The sequence below is a fragment of the Podarcis liolepis genome (genome assembly GCF_965112155.1).
Source record: "Podarcis liolepis genome assembly, chromosome: 14".
Taxonomy (NCBI): domain Eukaryota; kingdom Metazoa; phylum Chordata; class Lepidosauria; order Squamata; family Lacertidae; genus Podarcis; species Podarcis liolepis.
In genome coordinates, this window is record NC_139569.1 from 27,592,575 (window position 1) to 27,620,093 (window position 27,519).

General features: G+C 45.5%; 1 protein-coding gene across 11 annotated transcripts; it reads right to left on the bottom strand.

The window, feature by feature from the left end:
• Positions 1-1,807: 1,807 nt before the first annotated feature.
• KIF23 (kinesin family member 23) lies at positions 1,808-27,323 on the bottom strand. 11 transcript variants are annotated; one of them, XR_014519047.1, is made up of 25 exons: positions 26,545-26,783; positions 24,396-24,465; positions 23,286-23,414; positions 22,383-22,488; positions 21,764-21,900; positions 20,546-20,655; positions 20,262-20,435; positions 19,575-19,616; positions 19,141-19,253; positions 18,245-18,366; positions 17,897-17,999; positions 16,636-16,715; positions 16,411-16,530; positions 15,908-16,067; positions 15,264-15,428; positions 11,074-11,231; positions 10,237-10,410; positions 9,001-9,180; positions 8,355-8,684; positions 5,912-6,142; positions 4,824-4,906; positions 4,104-4,185; positions 3,339-3,409; positions 3,009-3,110; positions 1,808-2,439 (listed from the first exon to the last, which is right to left on the bottom strand). XR_014519047.1 is itself a non-coding variant. In XM_083475014.1 (24 exons), the coding sequence occupies exons 1-24, from the start codon at positions 26,655-26,657 to the stop codon at positions 2,424-2,426; spliced, it is 3,069 nt and encodes a 1,022-aa protein (XP_083331140.1). In that variant the 5' UTR covers positions 26,658-26,783; the 3' UTR covers positions 1,808-2,423. The 11 variants fall into 11 exon arrangements, 8 of the variants coding, with proteins under 8 accessions (XP_083331140.1, XP_083331143.1, XP_083331142.1 ...); XR_014519046.1 differs by lacking the exon at positions 19,575-19,616 and having other exon boundaries at positions 26,545-27,323; XR_014519048.1 differs by lacking the exon at positions 19,575-19,616 and having other exon boundaries at positions 20,262-20,432; positions 26,545-26,782.
• Positions 27,324-27,519: the final 196 nt, after the last annotated feature.

Genomic DNA, 27,519 nt, shown 5'->3' on the forward strand with positions numbered 1-27,519 from the left:
AAGAGAGCCTTCAGATGCCGAGACCTGAACAGCACCTTGCCTAAACATACATGCAACATACACTACCCAAAGCATGAAACCAACCCAGCTTTGTTCAATTCATTTTTAGGTGGATGCTGTCCTCTAGTGGACTCTACTAGGCAAGCTCATACAGCCTCTTCTGCTCAATTCATTAGGTATCATCTCCAACCTACTTTGGGATATTATTATTCAGAAGGCGGCAGAGGAACCTAAACTAGGCATGAAGTGAAATATGTTTTTGCAATTTTTTAAAAAATGCAAATAGCACCAGCAAGGGTTGAGAGGTTAGAGGAAGCAGGAAAGGAAAATCTCATCATTTCTTCCCCTGCTTTGGTCATGGGGTAAATCCCAAGAGCAGCTCTTGATGGATCAAACAAAAGCCCAGCATCCTGATGCCCCTGGGAAGCCCAAAAGTTGGACCTGAGCACAACAGCACTCTCTTGCATATATTACTGCCTCCAACACCATAGGAATAACCGCAAACAACACTGATAGTCTTATGCTCCATGAATTTAATGCCCTTTTAAAGCCATCAGGGTTAGTGACTAGCACCGTATTTTATGGTAGCAAATTCGTTTTACGTAAGGGGCAGGAATGCCTGGTTAGTGCTGACTTATGACAGGGCCTTTTCAGTGGTGGCTTCCCAGTTGTGGAATGCACTCCCCAGTGAGGTGCACCTGTCTCCATCATTATGCACTTTCAGGAGGAGTTTGGAAGCATTCCTGTTCACCCAGGATTTGGGTGGCTGAAGAAGACTGCTCCTGGCAAACCCAAGATCACTGAGTGGAAGAATGTTCTTAACTGTAACTGCTTTTAGAATGTCACAACTGTTTTTATTTTCCTTCTCAAACTGTGTATCTGTTTGCTACCGTAGGCTCCTTTCCAGAGGAAGGGTGGGATATGAATTCAATGAGTAAATACAGCACAGTTGCTTCTTATGCAAAATTGAAAACCAAACGGCTAAAATTGTGTAAATTAAATGCATGCAAGGCAGAGAGCTTAAAAGCTCTTTTTGTGCTGGGTTTTCCCCTATGTGGAAAGCACTTTTAAGCTGTCTGCCTTGCTTACCAGGCAAGTCCTGCTCAGCACACGGGCTCTAGGGTGTTCTCACAAGATCTTGCAGGAACTTGGGTGGCCTCAAGAGCATCCCAGAGGCCATGCACTGAGCAGGACTTACCCAGGAAGCAAGGTAATGTTTAACAGCCCTCTGCCTTACTTGGGGAGGCATGTACCACTCGGTGCACTAGCCCCAGGAGCATGCTGGTACGGTGGCAGTTACACACCATACCTGGAACAGAACTCCAGCACAAGATGAAATTGTAATGCAATACATGATGTGTGTCTGTCCCCAATCTCCCAACATTCAGCTTCGCTGGATAAGCCCATTGGAAGTCCAAGCATTATGAAAAAGGGAGAACAAAATCTATCTGCTCCACACCACCAGTAATTTTTATACACCTCTAGCCTTTTTAAACTAAAACACCCCAAGTATTTTAATTATTCCTCATCAGGGAATGTTAATCCCCTTGATGGTATCGGTTGTCCTTTTCTGAACCTTTTCCATTCCAGATCTACAAGTTCCTCCGGCAGCTGGGGCCAATCCTGGATATGTTAGAGGGAGAACAAAGTCATGCCACATCAAATGCCCCTTTGTTTTATCAACACAAACTTCACCCCAGATGACGGGCTGTGGCCATTTCCGACTCGATGACGTCAATGGGAGGGGAGAAAGCTTTTTTAAAAGTACTGCCAGATATGTTAGAAGTAGACAAGGAAGACCACAGAATGCAAGATGCTGTGAAAATTTATTGGCAAATTCAGCCCTTTAAAATATACATATATATCACACGTGAATATAGTCACCTTCCTACACAGATGTCTACTCATCGTGCCCCGTTATAATCATGCATAGCAAACAAAACAAAGAGAGAAGGTAGCCAGCGCCGAGAGCCTCATCCTTCCCACTGCTCAGAATACATTGGCAGGAGAAGGCCTTCTCCACCGGTTTGCAGGGGCACAGATGCTCCCAGTCTAAGGACAAAGCCATTCCCAGCTGAAAGCTTGGGCAGGACTGCCATTCTAAACAGGCGTCAAGATCATTCTAAAGTGCATCAGGACAGCTAAATAAATAGCAGCACATTTTTAATACAGTCTCATAAAAATACCCATAAGAAGACAAAAAAGGTGGCAAGGAACACAGCTGAGCCCTATGCAAGGGAATCTTGTATCCAGTCAAGAGGTAACAGAACAAAACAAGGTTGTCTTCTTCAATGCCACAACAGAAGAGAGCCAAAGGAAAAAAATGTACTTTTATTATATATTTGGCTCTTTCCTTGCCTAGCATATGTAGGCCTGCAAATAATCCCTTTGCCAAAGAAGTCCTAGAAGGAATCTCCAATAGTTCATGGTTTTCTGCGCCTGCAAAGGAAAGAAAGTTTTGTGGTCATCCCTCACACATACCAAAGTTGGAAGGTCATGATCGATGTAAAATTCTCAGCGCACAAGCAGAGCCCCTTGCGATGAGGCAGCCCCCCAAACCTCCTTGTATCCTCGCAGCGACTCCTGCAAGAGGCTATTTCTGGCCCTTTGGCTCCCAGGAGCTGCCGCCAGATCCCAACATCTCCCCCACCCCTACCCAGCAGACAAAACCTTCAAGAAAAGCTTTCTGCAGTTGAGCCAATTGGTCAGGAGGGGCCGACGTAGGGAGCAGCAACTGCCCAAGGCAGGGCAGGATTTGGCACCCCACAGAGGACAAAAAAGGATTCTAGCCTGTGCGGCTGTAAAATATATGTGAGCAACACCCAGCAAGGAAATCCAGAAGCCACTGAGGGGAGGGGGTGCAGAGTATGAGCAGGCTTCCTTGTCCTATGGAACATCCTGCCTTCTCTGTAACTCAAACACAGCACTACCTTAGAGGTTTCTCCAGGTCCTGATGATAGCTTTTCCCCACTCAGAACTTTCAGTAACTTTTTCTTTTCTTTTTTTACCTCTGATGCCCTCTTTCCTGCCTGTTAACATGTCTTGTAAAACTGCCATGTTTTCGTCCCCTGAGCTGAAGAGATCACTTTCACAGCTTGGTCGGCACCTATCTGCAAGAGGCCAAACCTCAATAATAAACTCCGCCCCCTCTGCCCCCCCCCCACCCAAATCCAGCATCTCCCAGGCACAGCTCCTGTTCTGTCTTCAGGCCCTAAGCAGAAAGCCTGGTTCTGGTTCCAAACCCAGCTTTCTCAAGAACACAAAGCTACAAGCTTAGGGAAGCAGAAAGCCTTGTTCAGTATTTAGGAGTGAGGGGTGAGAAGGAGAGAGAAACATACTTGGGCTGAGCGTGGTGCTGGTACCCAGGCCCCAGGTGAGAGCCTGCCTTCATCTCCACTGCGACAGAACACTGGACAGAGAAACACAGAGAGACCACATGGGATCAAGAGGCAACTCAGAAGCAGTCTTTGCTGCTCACCCCCCCCCCCACCCTGGGTTACACCAGGACTAATACAGTGGCACCTCGGGTTAAGTACTTAATTCGTTCCAGAGGTCCGTTCTTAACCTGAAACTGTTCTTAATCTGAAGCACCACTTTAGCTAATGGGGCCTCCCGCTGCCGCCGCACTGCTGCTGTGCAATTTCTGTTCTCATCCTGAAGCAAAGTTCTTAACCCGAGGTAATATTTCTGGGTTAGCGGAGTTTGTAACCTGAAGTGTATGTAACCCGAGGTACCATTGTAATAATAATAATAATAACACCAACAACAATAACAAAAAATATATAATTGTATATTGCTCTATACCTGTCAGGGCAATTTACAACATAAAATCACAAAATACATAATAAAAACGACAACCCAATAATCCCCCCTTCCACAGCACATTTTAAAAGGGCATTAGATGGCAATCAGCCAAAGACCTGGTTAAAGAGGAAATTTTTTGCCTGGCACCTAAAGGTGTATAATGAAGGTGCCAGCCGAACCTCCCCGGGGAGAGCATTCCACAAACAGGGAGCCACTGCAGAAAAGGCCCGTTCTCGTATGGCCACACTCTGGATCTCTCGTGGAGGAGGCACACGAAGAAGGGCCTCCCTGGAACTTACTCTTGTTTCTACATCTGTCCACTCGGACTCTGTACCCTCCTCTGCAGGTGAACGGCTGGAGGGAGACGATCTTCGCTTGCGGCTGGAAGAAGCAAAGGAACATCAGTTGAGGGGAAGCTGTGTCCAGCTGATAGAAGCAAGCCACAATAGGGCGCCTGGCTGGTTCACAAGCCAAGGCCTTCAAAGTCCAACACCCTGTCCAGAGGTTAGGTAAACTAGTCACAGATTAAGGGGGGGAGCAATACCTGCCCCCCACATCAAGACTGCCATCATTTTCTGACAACCATTTTTTTTGTCTGTTTACTGCGTATTTTTATACCTTGATCTCAAATGGAACTTGTTTTAAGGATAGTTCTATGTTTGTATTAAATTTTATGGCTACTCATCTGGAAAAAGTAATGGTTAGTTTAAAGGATTGCTCATCAAACCTGATCCTGCCCTGAAAACTTCAAGTCTGATCAAATCCACTGGGAGATGCACTTCTTGGCCTTGCAGCAGGAACCTGCCTCATATTATTTACTAGCCTTGGGTACACAGAGTTCTCCAAGTTTCTTACAACGTATTAAAAAACTTAAACATAAATACTTTATGTCATGATACTAAGTTACAGCAGTCTCACTGGGCCCTCCCCCTACTCCCAGGAGCAGGAGAAGCCCCATGAATGGACATCTTGGTTCTGTGCGTTTTAAGAGGGCAAGAAATCTGGGCTAGAAAACTCACCCTGTTGGAGACTCTTGCTTCAGGGTCTCTATCTCTGTGAACTGGACTGCCTGGCCACCTCCTCTGGTCTTGTAAACATCACCCTATAAGACAGGAACAGTGAAGAAGCTCTTTGCATTGTGAGGGGGGCAGCTGAGGTTCCCACTCTTGTATTGTTTTAACTGTGCTCCATTTTTACAGATACAGTGGTACCTCGCAAGACGAATGCCTCGCAAGACGAAAAACGCGCAAGACGAAAGAGTTTTCCGTTTTTTGAGTCGTTCCGCAAGACGAATTTCCCTATAGGCTTGCTTCGCAAGACAAAACGTCTTGCGAGTTTGTTTCCTTTTTCTTAAAGCCGCTAAGCCGTTAATAGCCGCTAAGCCGTTAATAGCCGCTAAGCCACTAATAGCCGTGCTTCGCAAGACGAAAAAACCGCAAGACGAAGAGACTCGCGGAACGGATTAATTTCGTCTTGCGAGGCACCACTGTATATAGATCAGGCCAGACCAGCCTAGGAAGCCTAGCCTGGGTTTGAAGGCAGTGAAAATGTAAATTGATGCAGTAGAATCACGTCTGGGGGGGGGGGGGGCTGCATTCCAGGAAGGGCACGTATATGCTAAAAACATACCCCTAAACTGCCCCCAGGCAACCATCCCTGCTTTTCTTGCCAAGCTCTGGGATGCTTTCACAAGATCTCGCAGGGCTATCTGAGTTCCCGTGAGATCTCACAAGGGCATCTCCGAGCCCAGTAAGCAAGTCTGAGAGATTAAAAAGCACTTTCCATGCCAGGAAAACTCAGCGCAAAAGGAGCTTTGGAGCTCTCTGCCCTGCATGCAATTAATTTCTGGGATTTCAGCCGGCCAGCTTTCAACTGCCCAAGGTTGAAATCATGCCAGTTAATGGTGTGCAATATGCGACTGTCATTTGTATGCATCTCTCCACATGCCCCTCTGCTCTAAATGTGTAGAATTCTAATGGCCCCACAAGAGTTCAGCTGCTTTGCAGCCCAACAAGCCTCAAAGTTTGCTTGGAGGACTTTGTTAGAAATCAGTCACACATTTGGGAAAGCTCCCTTGCCTGCCTGCTTGATTTCTGGCCCCCTTTACCTTGATGAGCTTTGTCTCAATCTCCCCATCGGAAGCCAGCTCCTGGTGGGTCAGCATGTACTTGTCGCACTTGGCTAGGGCCTTCTCGTTGGCAGCCGCCACTGTGATGGAGTGGGGGACGTGGGGCTGCATGACTGTCTCAGTCTGGACATTGGAGGCAGGCTTGTGGTCCACCCATCTCTCCCCAGCTGAACGAGAGCGCCTGTGCCGGATGCGAACTGGCGGAGCATTCTAAGTGGGTCCCAAAAGGAAGAGAGAGATGCAAAGGGGATGAGCAGCAAATTTCACCCAAGCTTATCTTTGGAGAGCAAAGTCAACAAAGCAATTCAAAATCTTTAGTCACTTTATTCTCATCCCCAACTCTTAAGATATCCCTTCAGTGTCATGCATAAATCTTATAGGTGCAATCGTAGTATTTTGGGGAGGGTGGAAGAGCTGGAAAAGGAAGAGCAAAGCATAACAAGTAGTCTTGATTTTAGAGCAACAGTGTTGAACGCAGGCACATTACCAGGCTGGGGGCAAGGAGGGTGGGGTCAGTCCATGGGCAAAACTCTTCAATTCCAATAGGCCAAATCAAGTATGCACACAAAAGACAAGACAAATGCAACACCCCCACCTGCAAAGATTTCCTAAGTTGGCTGAGCATCAAACATTCCTGCCTCTTTGCCTTTTGCCCTGCTGATGGACACTCAGATTAAATGCTCCAGAGGTAAAATGCTGTTTCACAGCCACACAGGGAGTGGGGAGGAGAAATGTTGGGACAAGGTAACCTTTGCTCTCAAGTAGGCCTGATCACCATTATAAGGTCCAACAAGCTGCCCTGGCCACCAGGTTTTCCCAGGACAGTCCTCACCCGCTTGTGAATCTCCCAATGCTTTGGACCACAGCTCCCATTAGCACGACTGCTGGACATGTGGTCAGTGGGAGCCACCATAAGCAGCTGTGTAATGTGGCTATAGAGAAACAGGAACCCAGAAGACCAGCTTGGGGAGGGACCATGTAGTTCAAGAGCTTTGGATGCAGAAGGCCCAGGACTACATCTATGGTATTGGTTGTTGGGTGGGCCAAACTAGAAGCGACAGGAAAGGCCCCTCTCATACCAGAGCACAGAGGGACAAATAGCCTGGGCAGCTCCATGCACTCATAATTCCTTTCTCATGAAGCCCTTGATGTAGGGCAGAGGGGAAGGCAAGGGGTGGGGGACCTCTGGCATTCCACATTGTTGGACTACAAGTCCCATCAACTCCAACCTACATAACCAATGGTCAGGACTGATGGGGGCAGGTGGCTCAACCATGGGGCAACCCCACATTCCTCACATCCCGAAAAACCTAAGTAATAAGATTTCATAGGGGTGTATCCAATGCTTGTCCTACTCAGAGTAGACTCATTAAACTTATTGGGCATGACTCACTGAAGCTCATTAATGCCAATGGGCCTACTCTGAGTTGAAGTAGCATCAGCTACAGCCCATGAACTTTGCCTCCATGGTCACCTATGCTTAGCCTACAACAATGCATTGTAGCAGCCTTGTTGCCCACAGTGACCATTGCCCCATTCCATGGAACTGGCCTGTTAGTTATACTGGTCCACCCAGCACCCCAGGTGCTCTAGAAGAACCTTTCCCAACCTGGTGCCCCCTATCCTTCTGGACTACAACTCTCATCAGCACGGCTAATGGGAAAGACGAGTGCAGATTCACACAGTGTGACACAAACACAACTGCAGCCTGTCAGATGCACTTTCCAAAGTTTTGATTGCCCTTGATTGACGCAGAGAAAGAAAATCAAGAACTCTTGATTGGAGGCAAGTACAGTATAAGTTTTCTGATTTACAGCTGATTTGCATCGACAGGCTGATCTCACTATTTGAAGACGTTTAAGCAAGCTGACATGTGTTTGGGACTGGCTGGCAACAGATTTGTGTGCTTTAAACAATCCCAACTGAAAGAGATTTCAACTATTTGGAAAGCTACCTCATAGCAATTTAAAGCAAGAAAGATGCAGGTTTTACATGTTGAGAAGTCTAGCATACAACATATTTCAGATCTTTAAAATGGAGAGTCAATTAAAAGTAGCTACCCAGCCCCAGATGCAGGAAAGCTTACAGCCATGGGACAAGCAGAGTCTGGCTAGAATCCATCTCCTAGAAAGGTTTTGTTTGGGCTCCAAAATTAAGTGCCAAACTGGTCCGCAAGCTTAATTCAGGTGGTCCACAGTGGGTCTGTGGTGCAGCTGAAGGTGGGAGATAGCAAATTAACTATGCATGTTAATTTTTAAATTTTTATTTTTACTGCTTCTTTTAATTCTTATATATTGTATTCACGCAATTTTGCTTTTGCTGCGCTCTCCATGGCTTCCGGGGGATGGGGAAAGGCAACCCTTGAGCCACTATGCCAGGCTCACCCCAGCGTCAAGCCCCAGCTAGGAGGAGCAGCACTAACCCTGCAGCACAGGTCCTCTTCTACCTCTAGAGCCTCTCTAGCGCTGGGGACCTCGAGGGCGCCGGTCCAGCACATGCCTCGCCTTCTGTCTGACATGGTACAGTGCCTAGCTTGCTGGAGCTCCTGAAGTCTACTCCTGCCTTTGGGCACGCCACTGCCACCACCGCCGGGGTGCTTGCTGCTCTGAGTAGGCGTCCTCTGCTCCCATTCCGAGACGCAGGAGGCCACCGAAATGCTGCTGCAGGAGTTAGAACGCCTGTGCAGCTGTGGCTGGCTTGCGGCAGGCAAGTTGGTGGTGTTAGGGAGCTGAGTGACACAGGGACTAGAAAACTGAAGAGAGGTGCAGTTAGCAAACAAGGAGAGGGAAGAGAGAGTCAGTCAGCCCCCAGATTCCGGCACAGGCAGACACCCACCGTGGCCCCCAGATCTACCGGTCTGAATTAAGCAGATTTACAGAGGGTTTGGGGGAAAGAACAAAAGCAGGGAACAGAGGCAGGGACTCGGCGCACTCGCAGCCAAATTCCCTTACTGGACTACAAAATCCCCTAGCCCCAGAAAGCCACCCAGGCTGAACAGTTCAGCTTCTCTAATGCTTCTGCCCGACGCACAGACAAACACACATAAGAGACACTTAAAGACAACCTACAGGGACTGGGGGAGGCGACAGGGACCTCTGCAGGGGCTTCTCCCGATCCTTCTCCCGAGAAGGCCGCTCCGGTTTGCTGCCCTTGGGTTCCGTGACGATGGCTTTCAGCTGCTTCAGTTTTTCATCTTTCACCCAAAGCTTGTTCTGCATCTCCAGCTGCTTGGCTGCCACCCGCCGCTCCTGCGAGAGAGAGAGCGAGAGCCAAGTGGTGCTAGGAAGGGCTCCGGACAGAACCACAGGAAGAGAAGATGCTATGGGCCCGTGGAAGAGGACATGTTTCCCCCGCCCAAAGAGCCTTGCAGGTATTGAACAAAGACTGTCTTTCCTGCGGGATGGACACCACAATCACACAGATGAATGATTCCCTGGGCCCTTGCTGGGGGTAGATAGGATCCCCTTTTGCTTGGACCAGAGAGTTCAAGTCAGCAAAGCTTTTGGGACATACAGACATGCAGACTTCCTCAAATCCCTTTCATATTGTCCCAGTAGAGAAGAGACTGTGAGCTGCTGGGCATGGTACAGGCACCCAAGGATGCCTTTGCAGCCATGGTAGGGAGGAAGAGAATGAACGAACAAAAGTCCTGAACATGCCATGGGCACCCAAAGAAGTACCTTTCTCTTGATCAGGCTTGAGGGGGGAAACACACACAAACACAAAAACCAGGAACGAAAATCAATATATCTCATGCACACAAATAAGCAGCGGACCACATAGATCAGCAGGAGCTTCCCAAATTAGCCAGGAGTCCAACAGCTCAATTCCTTCTGCATAGGAGCAGAGAACTAGGCGGACTGCATTAACCCTTTCCTGCCAGCTCTCATACGATATATGATATCTTTATTGTCATTGTCCCATGCAGGACAACGAAATTGAAAAACTACATAAAACTACATAAAACATTCAAAAACCCCTAATGCGTAGCAGGGAATGGCTCAAATGATCTCCAGCACTGCCTCATGGTAAAACGACAGGGAGCAGGGAGTAGCATAACATCTGCATTGCATACAAAAGGTCATGGCTTCCACCCCTGGCATGTCCAGGTAGGGCTAGGAAAGACTGAAACCCTGGAGAGCTGCTGGCAGTCAGTGTAGGCAGTACTTAGTTAGATGAACCGATGGTCTGACTCAATATGAAGGGTCCTAGGAACTTCTGCCTGGAAGCATTCGGATTGTGCCTCAAGCAGCTTGCCTCCAAAACAGTATTTACCCCCGTGTGTGGGCACACACAACACTTACGCATTCCTTCTCCCACTTCATTGTTGTCTCCGTCACCATGCCTTGCAACCGTGCTTCAAGGCGGCGCTTGTCAGAAACTTGTCTCTGCAGCTTCTGGCTCTTGCTTTCCAGCTCCTGCTGCAAGTTGCGCTTCTCCTCTTCGTAAATTGTTGTCGTTTTCTCCAATATCTCGATCTGGTAAGACAAAGTCCACTTTCTGTTACCAAAACTTCATTTTCACACCCCCATGCTTCCATATCCACACCCACCCTTACATCCAAAATAGAGGGGAGGTTTGGGGGCAAAGAAAGAACCTGCACTGCAATTGAATGTCAAAACGTGCATAATTTGAAGCTGTCAGGCATGTGCTAAGAGGACACCCCTGTTTCAAGACGACAGCCTCAAAAATGATCACCGCTGGGCAAAAAAGCTATCATACTTGCAACTTCTAGGTTAGCATAGTGCTCAGCAAATTACAAGAGTCCCACTTGCACTGGGGTGGGGAGAGGAGAACAGGGATCCTTTTGCACTCCATCCTGTGGGCAGCAGTCAGTGGTGGGCAGAACCATAGAGACTCTTATGCACAGGCCACACTCCAGCCATACAAAAACCAGAGAGAGTTCTCTCTCTCTCTCCATGCACACACACATGGCATTCTCAAGTTTTAAGAACACATTCCAGCCAGGCAAACACCCTCAAGGAGCAGAGTTAACAGGGGTGTGTCCTGGGTAGCATCCTAGGGGCCAGATGGAGAATGCTGGAGGGCTGCATTTGGCCTCTGGGCCTGAGATGCTGCACTCCTAGACTTATGTGAAATAGGCTGCATGCTTAAAGAACATAAAGGCACAGAACCCAAACCTTGTATTCCAGAGTTTTTGCTTTCTTTTCTAGGCGTTCGATCTCAGTTTTCTGGGCTGCTATAAATTTTTCTCTCTCGGCCATTTTAACTTGTGCATAGTTCTCCTTGGAGACGATACTGGAGTCAAGCTCCTGAAGCATCCCCTTGACAGAATGCACTGCAACAAAAGAAAAAGCAATCTGCGTTACTGACTGGATTAGGCCAACTCGCCAGGGAAGCCTGGGTCATCCCATGGGAGCAACGTCATGGGAGGTGTGTTTCTAAGACTAGAGTAAAAGTGTAAGGCTCCCTTCCCATTTTTGCCCTTAGAAGATAGATGTTGTTTATATAATCTTGTTACACTTACACACACACACACACACACATATGTATATGTATGTGTATGTGTGTGTGTGTGTGTGTATATATATATATATATATATATATATATATATATATATATATATATATATATATATATATGTGGGTTTTGGTGTCTTCGGGTGTCTTCCCGTGTAAGAGTTGGGGTGTCTAGGCGACGTTTCGACGAGGTCCCACTCGTCATCTTCAGGCTGGTGCTTTCGGCTTCTTGTTACTGGAACAGAGCAGGATCTCAGTGTTTGAGTTCCTATAAATACTGTTGAGGGGGTGTGGTGTATAGCCTCCAACGTTCTGGGCAGAGAGGAAGTTCCCAGGTTAGTGTGCCTATTCTTCTTTTGTTCCTTAATTACTTGAGGGATATCTTGAGTGATTTCTTGAGTGATATTCTGAGTACCACTTAGGTGGGTCATTAAGTGTGGATTAGTTGCTAAAGCTTTCGTGTCTTGACCTCTTGAGCTTGTGAAGAGTTTTTCTGAGAAGATGGCTGTACTGCACTTAGTTGTGCTCTGGCTTGGCTTCGTGTATAGGGGCGAGCTGTGGTTTTGTGCCCTGTGCCAGCCAGATCTGTGTAGGGATTGCAGGGGGGTGCAGCATCCGGAGGTGCCACTATGGTTTGGCTACTGGATGGTGTCTGTAATTTATCTGTGGAGAGGGTCTGGGTTTGGGTCTGGTGTGGTTGATTGGTGATGGTGTTCTGTGTGCCTCTGGTTCTGGTGTCGGTTTTTGTGGGGAGGGCTAATTTCCAGATGTCTGGCAGGCGGGACGTGTCGTCACGCTTGTTCATGTTGTGAGGGTGTTTCTCTATCTCGATGGCTTCCATGATTATTCTCTTGTGGTGATGTTCCATGTTAAAGAGCAATTTGGAATCTGCAAAATTAATTTCGTGTCCTGTTTCTTTCATGTGTTGGAAAAGAGAGGAAGTTTTTTCTTCTTTTTTGACGGCATTCTTGTGTTCTGCGATACGTGCATTTATTCGTCTGTTTGTTTGTCCAATGTACGTGGCTGGGCAGACTTTGCAGGGTATTTCATAGACCCCTTGGTTTTCCAACTGGATTTTATCTTTGGGGTTTCTGAGGATATTGGCTATTTTTTGGTTGGTGCAAAAGGCTGTTTTGATATTGTGTTTATGGAGGATTTTGCTAATTTTATCTGTAGTGCCCTTGATATAAGGAAGGAGGGCCATGCCATTGTTTTCTTCTGTGTCTTGGTTTTTGGGGGGTGTTTCTTTTTGGATTAGCTTCGTAACCCTGTTTTGCTGGTATCCATTGGCGATTAACACATTTGAGAGATTCTGTAACTCAGTTGTCAAGTGGTCTTTGTCAGCCAGGCGTTTGGTTCTGGAGATGTAGCCAAGACTCTCATCTCCAGAACCAAACGCCTGGCTGACAAAGACCACTTGACAACTGAGTTACAGAATCTCTCAAATGTGTTAATCGCCAATGGATACCAGCAAAACAGGGTTACGAAGCTAATCCAAAAAGAAACACCCCCCAAAAACCAAGACACAGAAGAAAACAATGGCATGGCCCTCCTTCCTTATATCAAGGGCACTACAGATAAAATTAGCAAAATCCTCCATAAACACAATATCAAAACAGCCTTTTGCACCAACCAAAAAATAGCCAATATCCTCAGAAACCCCAAAGATAAAATCCAGTTGGAAAACCAAGGGGTCTATGAAATACCCTGCAAAGTCTGCCCAGCCACGTACATTGGACAAACAAACAGACGAATAAATGCACGTATCGCAGAACACAAGAATGCCGTCAAAAAAGAAGAAAAAACTTCCTCTCTTTTCCAACACATGAAAGAAACAGGACACGAAATTAATTTTGCAGATTCCAAATTGCTCTTTAACATGGAACATCACCACAAGAGAATAATCATGGAAGCCATCGAGATAGAGAAACACCCTCACAACATGAACAAGCGTGACGACACGTCCCGCCTGCCAGACATCTGGAAATTAGCCCTCCCCACAAAAACCGACACCAGAACCAGAGGCACACAGAACACCATCACCAATCAACCACACCAGACCCAAACCCAGACCCTCTCCACAGATAAATTACAGACACCATCCAGTAGCCAAACCATAGTGGCACCTCCGGATGCTGCACCCCCCTGCAATCCCTACACAGATCTGGCTGGCACAGGGCACAAAACCACAGCTCGCCCCTATACACGAAGCCAAGCCAGAGCACAACTAAGTGCAGTACAGCCATCTTCTCAGAAAAACTCTTCACAAGCTCAAGAGGTCAAGACACGAAAGCTTTAGCAACTAATCCACACTTAATGACCCACCTAAGTGGTACTCAGAATATCACTCAAGAAATCACTCAAGATATCCCTCAAGTAATTAAGGAACAAAAGAAGAATAGGCACACTAACCTGGGAACTTCCTCTCTGCCCAGAACGTTGGAGGCTATACACCACACCCCCTCAACAGTATTTATAGGAACTCAAACACTGAGATCCTGCTCTGTTCCAGTAACAAGAAGCCGAAAGCACCAGCCTGAAGATGACGAGTGGGACCTCGTCGAAACGTCGCCTAGACACCCCAACTCTTACACGGGAAGACACCCGAAGACACCAAAACCTACATTCCTGTACCCGTGAAAATCTACGAAAGCAAATATATATATGTATATATATATATTGTATGTTATATATGCCATTGTCATATTTTGCCATGTTATTATGAAATGGAGTGTTTGCTTCAAAATGCCCTCCTGTTCTCTTTATTGTAAACTGCTTTGAGAATGATTTCTTTGTGGAAAAGCGACATGCTAATAAAATGAAGGAATCTCTCCAAGGATGTGGAAGCACATTTGTAAAATGGGAATTATGTGGAAACCCTCATGTGACAGAAAATATCAAAGTGCTTCAGGTGGTAGATACTAGGATAATTCACTACCAGTTGCATCTTCTGATCAGAAAATAAGGCATTCCTGCTTAGAATTTGATGCATTAAAACTACAGTCATACCTTGGTAGTCAAATGTCTTAGTTGTTGAATAAATCGGTTCCTGAATGCCGCAAACCTGGAAGTGAGTGTTCTGGTTTGCGAACTTTTTTTGGAAGCCAAACGTCCAATGTGGCTTCCAATTGGCTGCAGGAAGCTGCTGTAGCCAATTGGAAGCCACACCTTGGTTTTTGAACCGTTTTGGGAGTCGAACGGAGTCCCAGAACTGATTAGATTCAAGAACCAAGGTAAGACTGTATAAGCAAGAAGACTACAATGCCTAGATATCCAATGAAGCTGAGTGTTGGATGATTCAGGAAAGATAAAATAAAGTGTTTCAACACACAGTTAAACTACGGAACTCACTCAGACAGGAGGCAGTGATGGCCACCAACCTATATGACTTTAAAAGATTAGACAAATTCATGGAGGAGGTTATGAATGGGAATAAGCCATGATGGCCATGCTCTGCTGCCACAGTTGGAAGCAGCTTCTGAATGCTAGTTGTTGGAAACCAGAGAAGGGGAGAGTGCTGTTGGGCTCAGATCTTCCTGTGTGTTTCCCACACTCATCTGGTTGGGCCACTGTGAGAAAAGGATACTGGACTTGGTGAGCAACTGGCCTGATCCAGCAGGCCCTTTCTTGTGTTCATAAGATGATTTTTTTTTTTTAATGGAATAGCTGAGGCGTGGTGCCCCCCACCTATTATTGGACTCCAACTCCCTTCAACCCCAGCCAGCGGCCAGGGAGAATAAGAAGTGGACTTCAGCAGCAACAGGAGGACACCAGGTCAGTTACCTCCAAGGCAGAAGCAGCCCAAGCTGCCTGCATAACTACTTTTGGCCAGGAGAGTCATACAGCTCACCATTTTTGGTGAACTCTTCCGACAGCATCTGCCGGATGCGATGCCGTTTCTCAAGCACTTCGATCAGTCGAGGAAGGGTCTGGTCATCATGGATGTCCAGAAGCTCGCAGGAAGACATTGGGGGAAAATTCTGCAGCAGCACCTCTGTGATAGACCGCTCCCGATCTGCAAGAGACAATGAAGCAGCTGTTTCAAGAACATGTCTTGGCCAGGGCTCTGGCAAGCTCCCAACAGGAGGAATAGCTGCCAGGATGCTCTGTACAGAGCCTGGATCCCAGGTGCATGGAGGGTTGCTAGAACAGGGCAAATTCAAATGCACACCTATCAAGATACACACAAAAAATACCTTAAGGGTTAACACACACACACACACACACACTGGGACAAACCTCATATTATACAGTGGCTGAAGTGCAACAATACCCTGATGCCTCCTGTGAGAAGGAACTGGCTCTGCAGCAGAGGAGGGGGAGAACAGGGTGGTGGTTTAACAGGTCCAGAACACCATGTTCAGGCAGTTCTGTGTATGTGTGTACAAAGCAGGAAGGGTTAAGACAGGTGAATAAGCTAGAATGAGAGGTCTATGTTGCTGGTTGCTTGATTAGTGCAGCTTTGGGCACTCTAAGTAGCCTCTTGTGATTTACCTCCATCAATGGGTCCACCTCGGATTTCCAGCTGCCGCGAGAGCTCCTCCCGAAAGGCCTGGTTCTTAAACCGTCGACCAGGGATCAAGCCGCAGACTGGCTTCTCAGCAGGCCTCGCAACCTCTACTTCTTGGGTGAGCTCTGCGAATCGCAGGACTTGCTACAAAATAATGATATATGGGAGTATGTAGGATCTGGTACTTTACAACACAATTAAACAGGAAATGGAGACATTAGTCAAGCCTAATTACACACCAACAGATTTGCGTATGCAAGATCTAAGGATTTCACATTATTTTCTCTCCCTCCCAGCCACCCTATAAGACGCAGCACAAGTTAATTCTGCTCTAAAAGGTAGTTCCACTACAGAGCAGGTTTGTGCTTCATTATTTGGGTCGACCAGCCTCCTCAGATGTAAAGTTCTTATAAATAAAGGTAGCCCTCCCCTCCATCCCAGTTTCAGCAAGATGAGAGCAAGGAAGCTCAAAGAAGATTTAGATTACCAAACTCTCATCGTAGTCTTCAGCCTTTGGGTTCACACAGACTATCATGCGCACTTTGCCTTCTCCATCAAAGTAGTTCTTGAAGAGATGGGTTAGTTTAGAGTCTCGGTAAGGGACCATCTAAAGAAGAAAAAAGTCCTTAAGTTCTAAAGAAGAAAAAAGTTATCAGGAAGAAAGACTGCCAGGGGAGAGGGAGACCCACAGAAATGGGGAGCAACCACACACCTTGTTGGTCCCATAAGTTTGGTTCTCCCGCAGGGCTTCAATACAGGTCCTCAGCGTCATTAGGGACTGGTTAATATTACCTGGAGGGGAGAGGGAAAGGTGTAGCCCATTATTCACCCCAAACCATGCCTTGGTCACAATACATGGTTTGAAAAAACAGGGACATTTTCATACTGTAAATTTCCTGCTCTCGGGAGAGTAAAGGGCACTTTCTATATATTTTGCCCACCAGGAGGCCCTCTCAGACTGGACTGTAGTGGAGGCTAGCCAGTTTGGGCACAATCTGCCCCACAATCTCAGTCTGCCCTCAACCAGCCCACACTGTCTTCTTAAATACATCCAGTCCAGGGGATTGAACTGTCAGCTTCCTCTTCCTGAAACTCAGAAGAGAACCTTTTGGACAGCATTAATCAGCCAATATATCAAAGCCCAGTTTCATTTATTTCAGTCCATTGTTATTGTCCAAGGGTTTCCCCTCGGAGGCTGGGGGATCTCAAGTTCACTGGAAAACCTTTTATCAGCTCCTTCTCCAAGACAGAAAATCTATCACAGGCTGCTATTGTGACAAGCCATTATTCTGGTTAAACTCCATTTAAGAAAGGCATAAGAAAAAACGTCCCTGATGGCCTTAACCTGCCCATCATTGCCACCTGCCAATCATCCAAGAGGACAAAGCAGAATCAGAGGTTAGAAGGGTGAGTCAAATGCTCTGCTCACCCTCCTAAGCACAGTAAGAAAAGCCTGTTTTCTCTGGCAGAGTAAGGAGGAGATTTATTGGGGATTTAGAAGCGCTGTCAGTGGGGTTGGCACACACAAGCTGCACTCTAGTTGTTGCTTGGGTCATCTGAAGAGAGCCAGCCCACCGGCACTAGAGACAGGCTGGCAGTGCTCATAGCTTAAATCCATTGCAGCAGAGGTTGCTGTTTCTCTTCTTGATAAGCTAGAGGATGGGAAACAATCCCCACCCTCTGATTGTGAAAATGACCCAAGTCCCTGCTAAGGGAGGGGATCTAGAAAGAAAAGGTGGGGGGAACAGAGACCCTCCTTTGTAGTCACAAGGCAGGGCACAGTCTGGGCCAAGTTAGCCCCGCCTACTCCTGATGGGGGGCAACCCCAAAGGAACTGAAATGCCCTCCTTGCTCTATCAGAGAATACAGTTTCCCACCAGGCTTCAATGGAAAGCTTTCATGAATGGAGCTAGATTTCGTTTTCATGCCCGAAAAGGGTGGCAAAGCTTGGACAAGGAAGTCACAACCCCTACCTGCTTCCCGTAGTCTGTTCCCTTCTGCTTTGGTTCTGTTAGTTCTCTCACTCCCTGCTAAGTCAACCAAAGATAACTGGCTGAAGGTTATCAGCTCTCTGTCCTGCAAGAGAAGGGAAGGAGTCATAGTTTTAATAAAGAAACAACCACAATGAGAGAAAAGAATCTTCCTTCACAAGTTGGAAAGAGCAGCAGCTCTTTCAAGGCCTTGGTTGGGAGACCTGTAGCCAGCTCTACATCCCATACCTTGGCTATCAGATGGGAGTCATTTTATGGATCTACCTTTTGGGAATGGGTTGGGGGAGAGAAAAGAGCAGCTGTGCTCTCCTTAGCCCCTCTTGATTTTACCTGTAGAACATTATCCCCACTGGCATCAAGTGGCGCCTGGGCCAGTTTGATCAGGAACACACTATGGGAACGGCTGGATTCACGATTGAGCTGAGTGTTTGCAATGCGCCTCTTCTTTTGGCCTGTTTGATAGAAAGCAGGAAAAAGCCCTTTAATCTAGCAGAGACTGAACACATAGCAATCAATAGCATTCCAGGTGTTGGTGCATCGTGGTGTGCACACAGTTCTAGGCGCCATAGCTGAAGGTGGTCCAAGCTAGAAAAACATACAGGAAAAGGAAGCCAAAAGGGGCAAGGCTTGGAGCACCATTTTCCCCCAGAAGTCAATATATTTGGGGAGGGATGTTTTGTTTGTGTGAGTGACAGCTTAAGGAGGATGTGGGGGATTTATCAAGTTGCAAATGGCACGGAAACGATTTTCTCCCTCTCCTGTATCCGGAAGTTGGGGTTAATCAATGAATTTCAATGGCAGTCAATACAGAACAGAAGAAAGGAAGTGCTAGACACAATGTGTGACTTATGGAATATGCATGAGCACAAAACAGGGCAATTAGCTCAAGTGGTTTTTAAAAGGTGTGAGACAAATTCATGGGATAATGCAATCAATGACAATTAGTTATGCCAACTGTGCTTTCACAAGGACTGGGTATTGCCCCCACCCTCAGCAACTGATTTTCAGGGTGGGGCTTGTCCTGTTGCATTTGTGACCTGCTGCTTGGGCTTCCTATAGGCACCTGCCTGGCTGCTGTTAGAAGACAAAGAACTGAACATTATGAACCCTCTATCCTATCAGGGCTCAAACGAACAGGAACAGGAAGCTCTGTGCCAGCTGTTTTCCTCTGTGGCAGTCCTCTGCCACAAGGGCAGCACTTTGGAGGAGCCCAGGGAGTTTCCTACCTCTCCAGAAGACTTCAAAAGCTTCCTCTGTGGATTTGACTTCCACCTCCGTGCATCCTGCAACATACATGTTGTGGTTCTGATCCTCGCGGAGAATTTTGGACTGGGGAAGTCTGTAAGAGTGAGGGTGTCAATGAGAGTCGGCCAGCACCAACATACTTATTGCTAGCAAGGGGAAGCCAAAAACTAACCACGCCAAGGTCAGCTACAGCACAAGCTGCCATGCAGGATTAGCTTATTCAGGCAAGAAGGGAAAGAGAGGGAAGGTCAAGCCATTCAGACTTCATATAAGGAGGGAAACACTCAGGTACATGTCAGCTATCAACAACAAGCTGCAGGGAAGAAAAGCCAATGGGAGACATCACACCAGTTTCACTAAGTGCAAAACAGCCAACTGCACATTAACAAGAGGAAAATATAACCTGTGCACATACATAAAGTCAGCACTTCGCACTGGAGTGCCACAGCTGCTCCACCTAGCAAAGAAATTACAAGTGTTACAGGCCTACACCGCCTTTCTCCCACTACACAACCCTTTTCAGACATTTTCCCAAGACATTTTCTGCTTTTGGAATGTATGCCTGTGACTTTTAGGTGAAGTTGTGGCAGAATTTGTATGTTTTTGGAACATTCCTAAAAGTCTGTTTTGGGGTTACTTCCTATGCAGGCAGCCAGCAAACACCAGAGTTTGGAAGACTTTTGTTTGTGGGCAATGCCAGCCTAAGAAAAAAGGAGTGTGCTCAGTGATGCTTCTGCATAACCCTGGACCAAAGATGTCGAAGAAATGTTGACGAAGAGAATAGTGCCTACGTCAAGGCTAGGTAAGACCCATATTGGTACCAAAGCTGCCTTCTGCAATGCATCTGTAAGCATGACACTGCTTCACAGTAATGTTCACTATTACAGAAACATTTCCTCAATACTACCTCAGCCCAATGTTCTGGAAACAGACACAATCCATTTGTTCCCCAAGGCATAAACCATCAGATCTGGAATCTATTTCCAACTTTACTTTTTGGAATCCGAAACACCAGACCACAATTCTGTCACTTACATTCCATGTAGCTATAATCTGGTTAGCTGTCAGATTCAGAGAGCCAGGCTGAAGGAAGTTTACTCACTTTGGTTTGATGGCGTCAAAGGGGCCTTCATCCAAAAGGTCATAGATGTAGTTGTTATAGATCTCAATGTAGGAGACAAACACACTGTAAACATTGTCTTCATCAACTTCTTCTGCTTTGCAGTTGTTTTGGACATTGATCATATCAGCTATTTCAGGGTCAATTTGCCGCCTGCTTTTAAAATAAAAAATAGCACAGCAAGTTGAAATTTTGATATATTTGACAACGGATCTATGGCAGTCCCTGATGGGATGAGGGTGTCCCAGCCGCCCATTGCTACTTACTTGCTAGATGGAGTTTTTGGAGTCTGAAAAACTTCTCGTTTCTGACGTTCAAGTAAAGCATCGACATCACACTGCACCTCAACCCCATTCTTATCATCCAGCTTGAACACCTGAGGTAAAAGGTTTTCAGAAATAAGGTAAGTCTTTCCAAGAGAAAAGTAGCAATTTTATTTTACTAATAGTGTCACAATTAGGCTATTGGCCAGTGGTCTCTGCTATCTGAGACCTGACCTTCTCGACCTGAGAAGCAGGAAGGGCAGCCAACACCAGCTGAAGATTTCTACTCAAACTCACATCCTTCAAAATTCACGTGCCTGGACCTTAAGATCAACTGGGGTGGGGAGGGGCAGTGCTGATTCAGTCTTTGAAGGAAGCCAGGGGCTATGACCCACCACAGGGCCTTCTTAGTGATAGCCCTGGCACCACACCTTTGGAACACCTCCCTCTTCTGTCATACTTTGTCATTCTGTTGGGTCTGCACAGAGACAGGTATGTGAGATATTGGTAGTTTTATATTTTAATCATGGGTTAAAAGTGGGAAGAGTTGGGAATGGGGAGAGTTGATCTCACTGTATTTTATTTAAATTGATGTTACAAACCCCAAGCTCATTGATTTGATGTTTATCTGTTACATTTAGGCCCCACTTTTCCTTCAAAGAGCTCAAGGCAGCATACATTGACTCCTCCCTATCCTATGTTACCCTCACAAAAAACTTGTGAGAAAGGTTAGGCTGAGAGATAGCAACTGCCCAGGGTTCCCCAGTGAGCTTCAAGTAGCTGAGGGATTTGAACCCTGGCGTACCCTGTGCTGGCTCTCATCTTCACATTTATGATGAAGGGCAGGAAAGAAATTTAATAATCAAGCCTGTCCAACCAACAACGAAAGTTTTTAACATTCATGATGGGGAGCACTGATTCAGAAAATATGCTGAACTTTTGCTGTTGATTGTTTCCCCTTCATCTCAGTTAGCCTTTTACAAAAAGAAGCACAAACTCTATTAGCTACAGAGTAAGCAGTAAGTGTAAAAGGGACCCTTTGAACTCCACCCAAGTGGTTTGCAGGGGGCTACCCTGCCTTTCAGGACTTCTTCTCTACCTACATTGTGTGTCTTTAAATGCAATGCATCCCAACCTGTTCATTCAATGATTTATAAGTTAAGCATTTGGCAATGGCAACAAAACTGTTTACACACCAAGACTTGGTAGGAAGAGACTTACGTATCGTTTGGCCTGAAGAGATCCTATGCTGTTGAAGATCATGTCTAAGCAGCGAGGAAGAAGGCCACCGTCACCAGGAGAACCAGTCATGGTGTACGTTTTCCCACTCCCAGTGACACCGTATGTGAAAAGGAGGCCTAGGAGTCAAAGAGAACATATTTTATAGGCAAATGTCTACTTCATCCTTCTGTTTCACACAAAAAACACTTTGGCTTACAACGAAGTGCATACTATCCAAACAATACAATAGAGGCAGGCAGAACAGAGAAACACAAACTTTAAAAAGCTTTTTCTGCCCAGCAGGGTCAAAACAGATGTCAGTTTCAAATAAAGATTTCCTCAATCTAGGTGCAGCTATGAAGAAAGCATTTTAAACTTCACCAACCTCCACAAAATGAAGTATTTTATTCAATTAAGATTGGATTATCTATTATAGGTGTAGCTGGGCTGAAGATACTCCAAACCATATATGCTTTTAATCAGTACAAAATAAAGTAGGTCCTAATCAATATTTGGGCATTTATAGCAGAATGTGCAGGAGGAAATGAAGCAAGTTTAGAAAAAGAGACATCAGTGGTTAGATATCAGCTAGAGCATGAAATGTTCTATCCTCTCGTACCATTTTTCCCATGAATCAGATCATCCACTAGAGGTTTGGCAACAACGTCAAACACATGTTTCTGAGTCCCACCGACATTAAAAACCTCTTTGAATGAATATTGAACCTGAAGAGGAAGACAACAAGCTGTTATGAAGCAACAAGCAAGCACTTTGCTGCTGTTTCTAGACCTCAAATTATGTCTTGCTTCTTTTAGAAAAAAAATATTGATTGCTTACTCAGAAAACTTTAAGCACAGTATGTAATAAAAATATCACTAAAATGCAGATAAAATCAGCAAAGGTCTTTGAAAAACAAGCAAATCTAAAATAACCATCAACAACACAGAGATAAAAGAAGTAAAATTTTTAAAAATACACACAATTTAGATTTAGATAGGCTTGCTGACTAAAAAAAGATTTTCAATAGACATCTAAAAATAGATACTGGGACTCCTGCCTAATGTCTGATAGAGGATATCTAGCATTGCTTCAGCATATTAATTCCTAATAAACACATTTTACTCTAATTTCCCCCAAGATCCTATTAGCTCCCCATCTCAAGCAGTAGTGGAGCATAATCAAGGGAAGCAGCAAGCCTCTGACTACCAGCTGCTGGGGAGAAGCAGTAGACTACTATTTTTCTCACGCACGGCTTGCGGGCTTCCCAGGGTCATCTGGTTGTACACTGTGGGCTACTGGACTAGGCCATCCTTTGGTCTGATGCTGAGGAGCTGTTTGTTATGTCCCATGAGAGGGGCACTTGTCCTCTCATTACAAGTTTTGCCTTTTACAAAGCTTTAATTTGTCCTCCAGGGAAGAAAGCTCCCTGCAAACGTTAAAGGATAAAGCAGATCCAAACCTAAACTCAACAGAACCTCAGTTTTCAGCTTCTGGTTGCTGGCCCCTTTCCAGCAGGCTTTACCTCCTTATACTCCCCATTGCGGAAAATTCGGTATCCATCTGGTGGGTGAACCTGGACTGTTGTGGTATTGATCACTTTTACGCAGCATTCTTGGTCTGGCACACTGAGTGGGCGCAGCCGGCAGTACACCTGAGGAAAAAGTGCTTAGAAATGTCACAGCTTGCAGATTCCAAGTCTTAATAAGCCTAGCAGGTGAGATAAATGAAACTTCCACCACTCGCCCCCATTTGAGTAGGAAAAGAGCCCACCACTAGATAGCCAAAACAAAAGCACCAACACAGAAGGCTGAAGGTATCAGCAGGCTGGGGGGGAGGGACCCAAGGTTTGCAGAAATATAAAAGGTGTTTCTGAAAGAACGCTAAAGAGGACCACACAAAAATAGCTTCCAACAGCTTGAACGGCATGTAATGTTGACTGACAGACATCGAACTGACAACCAAATACAAGAAAGAAGAAAATGCTGGAAGGAGAAGAGGCAACAACAAAATCAATTCCCTTGGATCTATCATTAAAATAATTTCTTTCTGCAAACCAAGAAATTTGCCCTCAGGGCTGGAAGTGAGGACTTCCCACAGAGAAAGAAATCCAAAAGTTTTAATGTAGCTGGGAATCAGTGTCTACCACAGACAAAAAACCTAAAACATATTTCCACTTATTGCTCTCACAAAGGACTGTGTGACAAAACTAACGAGCATCTTGTAGCATCAGAAAGATCAGCCAAGTTAAAGGTCAGCTGTCATGTTTATATACCTAAACCAGTCTAACCATTGATGTATTTATGTGAAAGGATCCAAGGCGGGATCTCCCTGACCTAGGAGAACAAAGTTCAAATTCCCACATGATCAGAAAATGTGGGATAGAAATAAAAGTAAATAAAAGCAGCAAAGCTGTGAAGGGAACCTCTGACTGATACCCCAATTAATTTTCATAGAAGATAAGGGGTGGAAGAGAGAATATTCAAGGGAAACATGAAGTTGTGCCCTTATTTGCTTACAGACTCTGCCTATGTTTGTCTGCTGTCAGAGGATCTCACCTATTCATCTAAAAAAACACACATCACATGAGGTTTGCATTTACATCCCATGCCCATCCTCTGTATCAGCCACTTACCCCAACAGGGTCCTTCAAATTGTTGCTAGATCCATTTTTCTGCCCAGGCTTCCTTGGAGTTTTGGTTTTCCTGGAAACGAAAAAAAGAAAGAAAAATCATCAGGCAAGTCAATCAAGAACCAAGGCCCACAGGGGACAAATAACCTGAATGCTCTGGGATCAGTATGACAACAATGCTGGAGCGCATTTCAAGTCACCATGTCAACCCCTAGCCATGTGAAATAGTTTTCATTGATAAGAACAGCTGAGGCAGAAAGGCACTGCACTACTAATGCTACTTAAACAAAATATCACATGCAGAGCATTTCAGTTTAGAAGATGTGCAATCCCACACACCCCTGCTTCCCCAATATTGTGGCTTTCAGCTAAAGGCAATCTAGAATGGACTCCAGGCCAGTCTTAAATGCTCTGCTAGAGTTGGAGTCCATGTAAAAAAAAAAAGAATCTCAAACACAGAGGAGACTAGAGACAGGAGGAACAGCAGAACACACATTTATTTTGTTTATATCCCTCCACTCTATTAAAAGAAAAGGTAGTCAAGGTGGCTGGTTAACAGGCACATTCATCCCTTCTGGCCTCTGCCGGCATCATCTCCTATGCTCTTAAAAATTAGATAGCGAACTGGTTCACATGTTAATGTTAACCTGTGTAAAGGATGGCTTCACAAACATAACTGCTTTGTTCCTCCCCAGCTCCCAGTTTTGTTGCACAGAGGAAAGAAGTCAGACTCTGGAATGCTTCTGCCTTCATATGACACAGCTAATGCCTGGAGAGGAGCATCATTTATTTTAAACTAGCATTTCATGGCAGGAACCTGTTGCTTTTAACTATTGTATGATCCTAGTATCACAGTGCTTATAAATGATAGAAGTGCATAAAGTTGAAGGTCATTACTGTATAAGAATCTAACCTTTTTTCCTTTGCCATTTGTCACTCTGGAAAAAGCCAATAACACTTTTTTGTAACACGGTTTAGAGATATGCCCCTGATTTAGTTAAGTAGCATGCATAGATTATGTAGTTGCTTGTTTAGAGCATTTGTACCCTGCTCTTCAACCAAAAAGGCTCCTACAGCAGCTTACACAGTCTCTGCCTACAAGCTTACAGTATTAAATACATGTCACAAAAGGAATTGAGGAACAAAGACAAGAGAAGAAATAAAACAAACTCAGGCACCAATTCTTATAAGTCTATTAGCAGCTCTTACTATGGCTAGCTAGAACAGAAACAGTTCAGGGCCAGATACAGCCCAGCTTCCAATCTCTCCTGTTAAGACAGCCTGCTACCAAGCAATACAAATACAAGAGAGAATCTCTCATATATAATCTACCCTATTTATATAAATTGATATACAGGTTATAAAGAGAGTGAGAGAGATTATATGCATATGCATCTGAGAATTTTTTCAATGCTATTTCATTTATGAATCACTTCTCGCTAGGCATCCCTAAGCAATTTTCAATATAATTACTTAAGCAGAACAGTTACATAGGTAATAGTGCTAAAACCATTGCATATATAAATCTATTCAAATCTAAAACAGATACCAACTATCTCTCTCTCTCTCTCTCACACACACACACACGATTTTATATACACAGAAGTAATTTTTAGTCTTTAAAATGTGTTCATTATTTTGTGTTTCAAATTGCTGCTAGCCATATCTGTAAATCTCACTGAGACAGTGCTTTAGAAAGCAATTAATTAATTACTGTACAATAATAATAGGCAACTATCTATATAAACATATGCGTGTATATGTTAAAACATCTTAATTTAGACAAGTCTACCCAGATACATAAAACAGTGGTCTGTATTCTAATCTGTTTGTCGCTGCTTTTTATTTTTTTCAACGTTTTAAATAGTTGTTGAACTGTTTATACCCATTTTTTTGTTTTATACTTTCTGTAGATCGTTTAACAAAGTTTGCAATCAAGCAGCATATATATTTTATGACATATAGATACAGAGAGAGCTAGAGAGATAATGAATGCAGATAAGTACAGTATCTCAGACATGAATCTGCACGATATAAGCGCGCTTTTGTTCGAGGAAAGTAGTAAGGGAAAGAGGAAGGGAGGGAGAACTTTAAATGGAGGGCTGGGGGGCCTCTAACTAGGCGCCACTCCACCCCGCCCCGGGTCACTCACGCGGCCGCCTTCATCTCGCCGAGGCCGCCCCGCTCGTCCTTCTTTTTCTCCCTCTCGCAGCCCTCTTGGCGAAGGTTCGGTTTGAACGTTCCCTCCCGCTTCCCAACATCCATTGCGCTGCCCGCTGTTATTCAAATCCAACCAATCAGGATGGAGCTAGGGAGGGAAGGGGCGGGGACAGGACAGCGGCCCTTCGCCGCCTTCAGCCTTCACTCCTTCTCTGCTGTCACCGCCTCCTTGCTTATTGGCCCTTGTTTCTTTGTGTGGCGTCGTGGCGCGAGTTTTTTACCTCATAAAGCAGCGCGCGGGAAAGGGAGGGAGACAAACCGCCCCGTCTCCATGGAAACGGGAAAGCCAAGCGAGCTCAGGCCTTAACGAAGCGGGCTAGGCCCCAGATGTGCAAATCTGGTTATGAACGTAAAAAAAGACTCAAGAGGGACTGCTGCGACGTTAAAGAAGTAAACTCCCTCCCTCTCATATACACAACATTTCTCCCGATGAAAATAGGGACGTCCCATTTCACAATGATAATTTTACTTTTTAAAACCCACATATTCCTACTGCGTTGTTTCAGCCACTCTGGGCAGCTTCCAGCATATATAAAAACATAAAACAAACTTCCCTATACAGGATTGCCTTCAGACGGCTTGGGGGTCAGATAAGGCCATGTCCTCCAACATTTCTCGAATGAAAATAGGGGCACCCTAAGCAAAAGCGGGACATTCCAGGATCAAATGAGAAACCAGAACAGCTGTCAATCAGGGATGTCCCTGGAAAAGAGGGACACTTGGAGGGTCTGCTTTCTCTCTCTCTCTCTCTCTCTCTCACACACACACACACACACACACACATATATACTGTGATACATGCTTCACAGGAATCTTTGCTGTTTTGGTGTAAAGTAACAGCAACACACGGGACACAGGTGGCGCTGTGGGTTAAACCACAGAGCCTAGGACTTGCCGATCTAGAAGG